Here is a 9,164-nt window from a genome sequence, read left to right as displayed (position 1 = left end):
GTAAGACAAATTATTCAATTCAATGCGATACATTCAGTAAGATCTCAGAGCGACGGAAACCTTAAGAAACGAAGTTTCACACAGCTAATGAGATATTACGACTCCGTGGAATTCTGAAAAGTGATTAAAATTATGTCCTGTCATCATTTGCTATCAGCGTTTCATTTGCGAAAGCAAATAAAACGAAATTATTGAAACGGGTGGGTGTCCCGAAGTGTGTTTATTAAATATAAGAATTAACAAGATAATAATAATAATAATAGAATAGTTAATAACTGTACAAATTCTTAACGTCGATAAAACGGACCTTACACGAAATCTCATAGCATTGTTCGTCCTACGAATTACATACTAGTACGAGCAGCACCGAGTAATTAGTGTATCTTGGGTATAAAAATTGCAGAAGGTCCCAGAGTAAGGTACGAGATACGTTTTGACGTATTTTATGATTTTCTTATTTTCCTTTTCTTTTTCCTCTACTCGAATAAATTGGTAATTGTCCGTCGTATAAATTTTCACCGAAAGAAAAACGTTTCTCGTACGACGTTATACATACCAAGGAAAAAAGAAATCCCCACGTATTCGTGTATAATTAAAAAAAAAAATCCTGCGTCTCTTTGGCAAAAATATTTTGCACCACCTCTTGCACTCCTCGATGAGTTTCACTCGCAAGGAATACAGTTACAGCTGCCTGAGTCATGCCGACTCACTGAGTTTCATTATAAATAATCGAAATCTTATCGGAAATAATTATCTTACTTAGAACTACACATAGTACCTTAATAAAGTCTTAAAGGCCGCCATAGATCCTACTTTGTATTTTGATTGGGATTCGAGAAAATTTAACGGCACAGAAGGAAGACGCTGGTTAACCGTTTTTTTTTTGTTTCCATTAAAACTATCGACGTCTTTTGTTTTACTCCTTTGACGAGAATTTATCTCTTTCTCTTTTTTATAAAATATAATACTGTATAATGTTTTTTTCTTTTTCCTCCTCTCTCGTGCCAAACCGAGAAATCCGTACGATTCACGGCTTACGGAGGGTCAAAGTAAATTTGTCATTTTATACGACGTAAACGGGATCCTTGCACACGGATATCCTTGCCTCCTGGAGGATTCTTAGTCTCGGTCCCAAGGGAACGCCCATCTTCTGCAACCTCTCCTCGCTCAAATAAGGCAACTCGACCATGCCGACTTTCTCCTTCTCGAATGCATTTGCGTACTTCTGTAAAGATATTTCCCAGAGGCATTACAAAGGGTTATGTGTAGTTGCTTCACGGTGGACAGCCTTATGTATACAGTAAGGTGTACAGCCTTAGTCAATGTTAAACATACGAATTAAATTTGACGGATTTTATGTAATCACTTTCGTTAAGCGCCATCTCATGGGAAAAAAAAAAGAATAAGTCATCCTTTGTAAAACCAAAGAATTTCGCTTAAAATTTTTCAATTTCCTATACCTTTTGCGAGTGCGAGAGAGACGGTCTTATGGGCATTCATGTGGATAAGAGAAAGACACGCATAGTGATGGCACAAAATCAATAGGGAACCCCCTTTGTCCAATAAATTGCATTATGAGGCCATTTTTGATTGACTTTAATTTTTATGCCACAGGAATTTATTGTTAAATTCTCGGTTAAGTTTCACGTTAGAGCTAGACAATCCTCTATAGGAAAATGTATTTGCTTATTCGGAATGACGACAAGGACAGTTACCTCATACCCAAGTTCCCGGAGGAAGAGCCTGATGAGCGGTGGTTCCGTACCAAAAAACTTGGTCAGCTTTTTTACCCTTGAGGGATTCGAGAGGGCAGGCAACTCCGAATCTTTGATAAGGGGTTGCGACTGTGACCTCACCATCGCCATGCTTGTCTGCGTCCTCAGGGCGGCGATTTCGCCCCGTATATTCTCCATTTCCTATTCGAATCGTCCCTTACTGTATTAAAGACCATTCCTATTCACGTTCATCCAAGCAAAACGTACCTGTATCATAAGATGCTGGGTTCGCATCTCTGAACTGAGATGAGCGACCGACCTGGCCAGAGTAACTACGTGGGACTCCAATCTCTGGAACCTTTTGTTGATGCTCTGGAAAAAAAAAATAGAATGTAAAATCGTCAAGAGAGAGAAGAATTTAAAAAATAAGATTCAATATTACCTTGATGTCTTTGGCTTTCTTCATCCTGTCGTCGATTATGTGAGACCTTCTTTTATCATGATGCCTCGTGACAGGCCTCGACGATACCGAAGATGTTGGTAAGGACGATACCGATCCATAACTTGCCAGTCCTCGCGCCTTCCGTCTCTTTTTAACACTTCCTCCCAGGAGTTTTAATACCTATTCAGAATATTTAAACAGTCCAATCCATATTCAGCTACCTTAACCACTTAACCTGGCATTTAATTTAGCGAGCTCGAACTGTCTCGCGGTAAATTATTTTTAGACCAAAGTCAGCGGACCGCTTACGCCTTCCAAGCGTGTAAAACAATTCTGGGTCACAGACAGCTGAACGTCTGAGAGACGTGATCCCTGATTAAGTGGTTAAACATGAAATCTCATTCGATCTTATTTACCTCACTGTACATGCTCTCAAGACCTTCCAATTGTTTTCTAATGGTTCTTGCGTCATTGGTACTGAGATCCGAGTCACTTCTATCTAACATAGAATCCAGGTCAAGCCCTGTCGTAGTGGAGGTCAAGTCTGCAGCCTCAACGCCAAAGACTGGAGAAAAAGTAAAAATAAAAAAGCTATGACGTAACCAATGCGATTTGAGAGGAAAAAGAAATCCCACTGGTACTCACGATGAGAGAACTTCTTAGCTGCTTCCTTCTTTGTCGTAGAAGCACCGCGATGCTTTGAAGTACTTGGGAAGCTTCTCTTATCAGTTCCCTTGCCGTAGTCGCTGTAGTTAGGTTTTGTGCCGTACGGTAAACTGCAGAAAATATCGGAAAATCGAATTGAAAAATGTATTATGGACGGACAAATGGGAAGTATTACTGCATTTAAATATGGGACAAGGAGCTCGTATGGACCCTTACCTGGCTGTGTATCGATTTCTAGGTGTACGTGGACTGCCGTGCGGCGATAACGGTGGCAAGGGTGGCGTAACGGAGGAAACACTTTCAGAGAGTGTAGAATGCGCCATGGCAGGTACATCCCTAGGTTCCAGAATACTTCTCAATTCAGATTCTACAATATCAACCCATTCGGAATCTTGTCCTGTGTTAGAAAAAAAAATAATTCAGTTGATCAGTAAGCACAGCAAAAAGTGTTACCTTATTTATTGAAAAGTATCCAAACCTTGAGGAAGACCTTGATCTTCAGGGGGTGGTCGTCTTCCACTGGAATACACAGCAGATCCTCGACCCGAATCCACATTTGATGAGCTCTGCCCGGCTTTGTCATAATCTGATCCAGATCCTTGATTCTGGATTTTCAGTCGACTCATTCCTTGGTCCAAGTCATCCCTCCTGGTATCACCCTTAATAGGATTCTCTTTGACAGCTTCCGGTCTTTTATCATCGATTCGTTTGGAGGTGTTATGTGTCGTATTTCTGACAATGTCATTATCCAACGATTCCTTAGACAGCTTTGGACTGTACGACGTTTCTCCTCTCTTCTGCAGCTCCTCGACCCTCTTCTGGACGGCACTGGAATCCTTAGACTCCTCGACGTAATCCTGATCCCTCTTGGAGGCACGCAATTCCTCCCTGCGTATTCCAAAACTCGTTTCCGGCCTGTACTCCTCCTTCCTCTGAGATCCGTTCCTGGCGAACTCGGCCTGCCGATCTTCAACAGTGATCTCGTACTTCTCCTTATCAAGAAGATCGCTCTTATCAGCGCCAACTGGTCTTTCATCCTCGTAATTGAGTTGAGGCTGCGAAGCGGCCTTCTCGATCCTCTTGGCAGAGTTTCTCCTCTGAAACTCGACATCCTGATTGCTTTCTGTCTTCATATAGACTTGCGGAATCCCATAACGAGGTCTTCCCTGACTATAGTGATAATAGACCTCTTGGCTCTGTATCCTCACATCCGTAGTTTGTCTGGACGTGCTTGGCAAATCTATTTGAGATCTAGAAATTGGCTGTCGCGCTTGATACTGTTGATAGCCACTGGTGAACTGTTGCCCAGTTCTAAGGCCAGCTTGCGGCGTCTGCTGACCAGCCTGGATCTGCTGCTGATGCATTTGCTGAATTATCTGCCGCTGATGCATATTCTGAGCGTGTTGCTGAGCAAATCTTGGACTCTGATGAAGTTGATTCTGATGAAGCAGCTGCTGCGGACTCTGGTAGACTTGTTGCTGAGCTTGCGACTGCATGGACAATCCGTGTTTGGCACCTGCCACAGTTTGATGCAGTCCTTGATGCAGCGACGAACTGCTAACTGCACCTGGCCCAGGTACAACGTATTCACGGTTCACGCTCTGCACCTGCTGACCTCCCGGCGTTTGTGGAAATGAACCAATCTGAGTCTGATGAACTGTTTGAACACCGGCTGGCGTGTGGTGACTCACGTGAAGCTGCGCACTTTGACCTGGTAAGCTAGGCTGGATCGGAGGTCCAGCTTGCAACTGTCCAGGAAGTGGTACACTCTGCTGTCCAGTTTGATACCCATAAGAATGACCATACTGACCTGAAATCCGGTTCCCATTGGATCCCCTCTCTCTTTTTTCTTCTCAAATCTTCCTTTATACTCACCGTATGAATTTTTTGGATATTGCTGCATATTTACTGGAGGATCCTGAGCCCTGGGCTTCCCATAAATACCTTCCTTCTTCTTTGCTTCCTCCTCGTTGATACTTCTACTTGATTTTCTCAGCTCTTCCGCCACGTTATTCAAGCTGGCTTCTGGCTCGGCATCAACGTCCTTTCGATTTGGTCCAAATCTACTTGATATCATATCTTTAATAGTGTGATAAGTCCTGGATAAGGACTTTGTTCTTTCCTCCTCGATCTTAGACGTTCTTGGTACAGCTCCAGTCGCCGTGGTCCTAGACAAATTATCATTCAATGTCAAAAACAACAAAAAAGTCATAAACCAACAAAATTCACTCTTAGCCGAGAGACTCACGAGTAATTCTCCTGCGACTGTAGTCCTCTCTGCACCTCTTGCCTCAACTCTTGCAACTGATTACCCTGAAACAAAATACACAACTTTACCAATGCACTTCAAGGATACTTTAACGGTCACCATTAATCTTATTATCCAATGCCACGCGATGCTGCTCTATCCGGCGCACCTAACGGACCAATCCCAACAAAGACTTCATACTCATTGAATTTCAAATTACAACACGATTCCATGAAATCACATAAAATATCAAGATGGGCCTCGTTCGCAGCTGTATAAACGGATATAAATAATATGGATGCTTAACAGCTGGTCTGTCTTTATAAATAAAAATTATGTCTTAATATTTTAAAATTCGTGACAAAAAAATCCACCAAAAACAACGCACGAGTCAGAGACCACAATGCGGAGCCAATAGGCAAAATAAAGATAGCTGTCAATCCGTCCTTTATTCTCTGTGTCTCTATCGGCTCCACACGCTTTACAAAATCTCCCTCAAACGATCTTCAGGATACGAATAACGGCCTGACGCGTCAGACGTGTAAGCCACTCGGAGAATTTCAAAGTTGTCAGACTGAAATCCTCTGCTTCTTAGGAAGCGATGCTCTCTGAATAACAACATGGCGAACGAGTCTCGCTAGGCCCTAACCACGCAGCATGCATACGGAAAAAGATTTTCTGACTTACGTCCACCAACGTTAGTTCTGACCATAGGAAAGTTGACAAATTATTTTTTTACCCTTCGACCGCACTATCAATTTTTCTCTATTCCTTAGTAAAGCAATTTTTTCATACAGCCTCTACCGTTTACAAAAATGTCTGCAGCGGAGCAATTTGAAAATAAAAAAATTCCAAAATTCACCCACCACGTCCCTTACTCAAACCTTGCATTACAGTCAACGGAGGCTTTACATGTCTTAATACTAATTTTAATTCAGTTTTCTCTTAACACTTTACCATTGTCCGATATCACGTTTGACTGATCGTGAGATCCACAAGTTACACTCCGAATATATTACTATAGCTTAAACGATTAGATCTGGATATAGACCAGTGTCAATGACCATGCATTCACTATAGCTATATAGTATATGTCTGTTATGAATCATGCAGCGACGCAAAATCCCGCTTTGTCGTAGTAAACGTATAGTAAGCTGGTTCACCAATAGCCAACCGTAGGAACCGTTAGAGAATCTCATTCTGTGAGTAAGTGGACGCTTGTCGGTGCCTCCCGAAGCAGTTGGAGAACGTCGCCTAAAATTGTATGGCGGTCAAAGTTATGCGCGGACATTATATATTAAGGTTATAAAGAAGAAAAAAATTGGGTGACGTAGTGAAAATTTTACGTTTACCTAATTTCATATTTTTTTTTTAAATATCATCGTACTCAATATCATACGATTTTTCTTACACACCTCCTGTACCCAGGCTTGCTGCTTAACCGGGGCATCGGGCGCAATGGCTACCCTCCCTGAAGTCCTTTGTTTGTACTCGTGCAGTATCGGGATTTTTGAATTCTTATCACTGGACGATAGGACCACCTCGCGTTCGATCTGTCGAAAAAATTATGAAATTAAGACACATCAAAACCTTTTTTTGCCCACCAAATCCCATTAAATTTCGGTCTGATGACTTAATTAGAATTCTCGTATACGGTGCCAAAAAAAAAATCTGTCTCCTCACAATTACGTATCACCGTATCCATAATTCAAGAGGTTATTTTAATAAATAGATATAAAAAAAAGAAGCTCGAAAAGTTATAACTCAGTCACAGCAAGAAAGTAACGCGCGCTCGCGTACTGCTTTAGGAACCTTAGTGTCCTATATGCTGGAGAAAATGTAATTAAAAAATTTCACCTTTGCCCAGTACCGTTATACCATATAAGCAGTCAAAAAGTGCCTTATCAAAAATTAAATACCAATCTATCTTAACAATGGCGCTTCCCTGCCCTGCGACCCCCGCTCCACCCCTCACAAAGATCATCCATCAAAACCAACCGAATAATTCGAATCCCGCGTGACAGTTGGTACGTAGGTGCGAAATCCGCTAAAAGAATTATCATAAAAAGGAGTGCGCGTAAATAAAAGTGATATCCGAAACCAAGAAAGGAAAAAAAAAAAATAGTTTCCGGTGCAGCAGAACAAACGGTACACGCGTCCGTCTCCCCTTTGTCTTTATCCTTGTCTCTCGGTGCCCCCGTGCACGCGAAGTAAACCCGAGCTCTGAGAATCTTCCCAAGAGCAACAAGTTGCGTACAATGAACTGTTACCAAAGATTTCACCGATCCCAATGGCCGTTTCCGGTTCGAGAAGCAGGAAAAAAAAAAGTAAACGTCAGAGGATACTTCCGGTTTCCCTGTCGACCGATACATATACACGTAACTCTGTACGCTTGGGTTGCAAATGTGTGATGTTATCGCGTACAGACTCTATATACCCCATTCGCTGTAACTAGCCTCGCGCAGAGTCCAGGACGTGTTTACGCACCGGAAATTTACTGCTGTGTGTCTGCAAGTTGGCGGATTGTTGAATCTGACTTGGGTTCTGATCCTCGCCGTATAACGGTGGCATCCTGTACTCCGGGCTTTGCCCAGTATTATGCACGAGGCTCTCCTGCCCTGACGAACGGGCTGCGCTCAGTGTGCTCGTCTGCGCCAGCGGCTGCTGGTCGTTCGATAGACTCTGATAATTTTGACTCTTCTGATTATTCTGCACCGGCTTGGGCGGGGGTACCGGTTTGTATGGTCCTTCCTCATCTGAAAGAATGATATGTCTTTCATACTTTTCTTTTCTCTTTTATTTTTCATTTCTCAAATTAATCCACTTTTCTCGTATCTTTGTCGCGCATTAAAAACTGCATGCGAAAATTCGGTGGTTTACCTTGATTTTGATTTTGCCGTCTCAGACGACTTTCCTGTTTAACTTTACGAACCGTGGTGGCCATCGCGTATTGGCTGACCATGTCTCAAGGCTGTTTTCATTGAACGAACGAAACTCGCGTGAGTGTGCTAGGGATTAGAATAATTCGATGGACGCGTGATCGACCGATTGATTTATTTTCGCTGCGATCGTCGCTCGCGATTAATATTTCTTTATGTTTACCATACGAAAATGGCTTCCTCGCGATTGCGTATGATTTTTAAGACTGCTTCTTCTACCAATGCTCACATTGCGCAGCCAACTCCTTTAACCGGGAACGTGGAAATTGGCGGGAGTTTAAATCGACTGTCGAGGCGAGCACGTTTCGATACTTTTTTTTTTAACTCTTCAAGGTCTCCGCTTGAATATTTATAGTGACACTCGTGAAAGAACCAATCACAGTCGATCGTCGACTTTGACACTGAGAATTACGATGAATCGATAAGAGCACCAAAATTACACTTTTCTTTTTTCACTAAAATAAAAAGTTCAAATAATTTTTAAGTATCTCATTTTCTCTCTCTTGCCAACCGTAATTCTTATTGGGTTATTAGGGAAAAAAAAAATTCCCCACGCGAATTACCTAGGGACAAAAATCTCAATTATCATTCGCTATTGTATTTCGCTTCGGTCGCTGCTGTCACTATACAATATTCACAACGTTCGATTTTTCAGTATCACTGCCCACCTCGCGAGTTTCTTAGCCGTACTGAAAAAGCCTTAAACTTTCCATTGGGTGAACGTCTGAGGTTCCGCCATTCTGACTTCGCTTCCGGCATCATCCCCCCACGAAAAACAATTATTATAGGCACCAGGCATACACAGAGAGACACTCGGATAATTTATTCCGCGTCCATACACCGCACTCTACGCGTCGAGCGAACACCAAACGCCAGTACTGCACGCTCTCTGACTCTCTGTCACGGTGTGAGAGCCCCCTAAGTCCGAAATAGAGGCTCTTCCTCCGTAGAAAGGTGTGGTTTTGATCGTTCTCAAGTTCGAACGATTTCACTAGATTTCGCCATGTGCTTAGTCCTAAAGCCAATAATATTTTTCACCGACCATTAATAGCAGGTGAAACAAAAAGCAGTTAAAAAAAAAAAATCACTAGATACCGTAGTTAGTCTCTGCCGATAGAAACTTTCTCCAAAAAAAAAAAAAAAAAAAAAAAAAA

At 42.3% G+C, this 9,164-nt stretch overlaps 1 protein-coding gene across 10 annotated transcripts in view; it reads right to left on the bottom strand.

The window, feature by feature from the left end:
* Positions 1 to 191: 191 nt before the first annotated feature.
* The window catches only part of LOC107263917, a 16,035-nt gene continuing 7,062 nt past the window's right edge, over positions 192 to 9,164 (bottom strand). For 4 of the 10 annotated variants that reach the window (XM_015731590.2, XM_015731591.2, XM_015731592.2 and 1 more), the window contains 12 exons: positions 7,559 to 7,827; positions 6,487 to 6,624; positions 5,072 to 5,136; positions 4,699 to 4,991; positions 3,302 to 4,633; positions 3,040 to 3,220; positions 2,803 to 2,933; positions 2,574 to 2,722; positions 2,158 to 2,337; positions 1,983 to 2,087; positions 1,716 to 1,916; positions 192 to 1,225 (listed from right to left, as the gene is read on the bottom strand). In XM_015731590.2, the coding sequence (XP_015587076.1) occupies positions 1,064 to 1,225; positions 1,716 to 1,916; positions 1,983 to 2,087; positions 2,158 to 2,337; positions 2,574 to 2,722; positions 2,803 to 2,933; positions 3,040 to 3,220; positions 3,302 to 4,633; positions 4,699 to 4,991; positions 5,072 to 5,136; positions 6,487 to 6,624; positions 7,559 to 7,827 (3,206 nt within the window). In that variant the 3' untranslated portion in view covers positions 192 to 1,063. Of the gene's footprint in view, positions 1,226 to 1,715; positions 1,917 to 1,982; positions 2,088 to 2,157; positions 2,338 to 2,573; positions 2,723 to 2,802; positions 2,934 to 3,039; positions 3,221 to 3,301; positions 4,634 to 4,698; positions 4,992 to 5,071; positions 5,137 to 6,486; positions 6,625 to 7,558; positions 7,828 to 7,951; positions 9,019 to 9,164 lie in introns of those variants that run through there. The other 6 variants (XM_015731594.2, XM_025081361.1, XM_015731595.2 and 3 more) reach the window with 6 other exon arrangements.

The sequence above is a fragment of the Cephus cinctus genome, unplaced genomic scaffold (assembly GCF_000341935.2).
Source record: "Cephus cinctus unplaced genomic scaffold, Ccin1 Ccin1_scaffold0168, whole genome shotgun sequence".
In the NCBI taxonomy this organism is placed as follows: domain Eukaryota; kingdom Metazoa; phylum Arthropoda; class Insecta; order Hymenoptera; family Cephidae; genus Cephus; species Cephus cinctus.
This window is presented reverse-complemented; position numbering and strand designations above follow the sequence as displayed.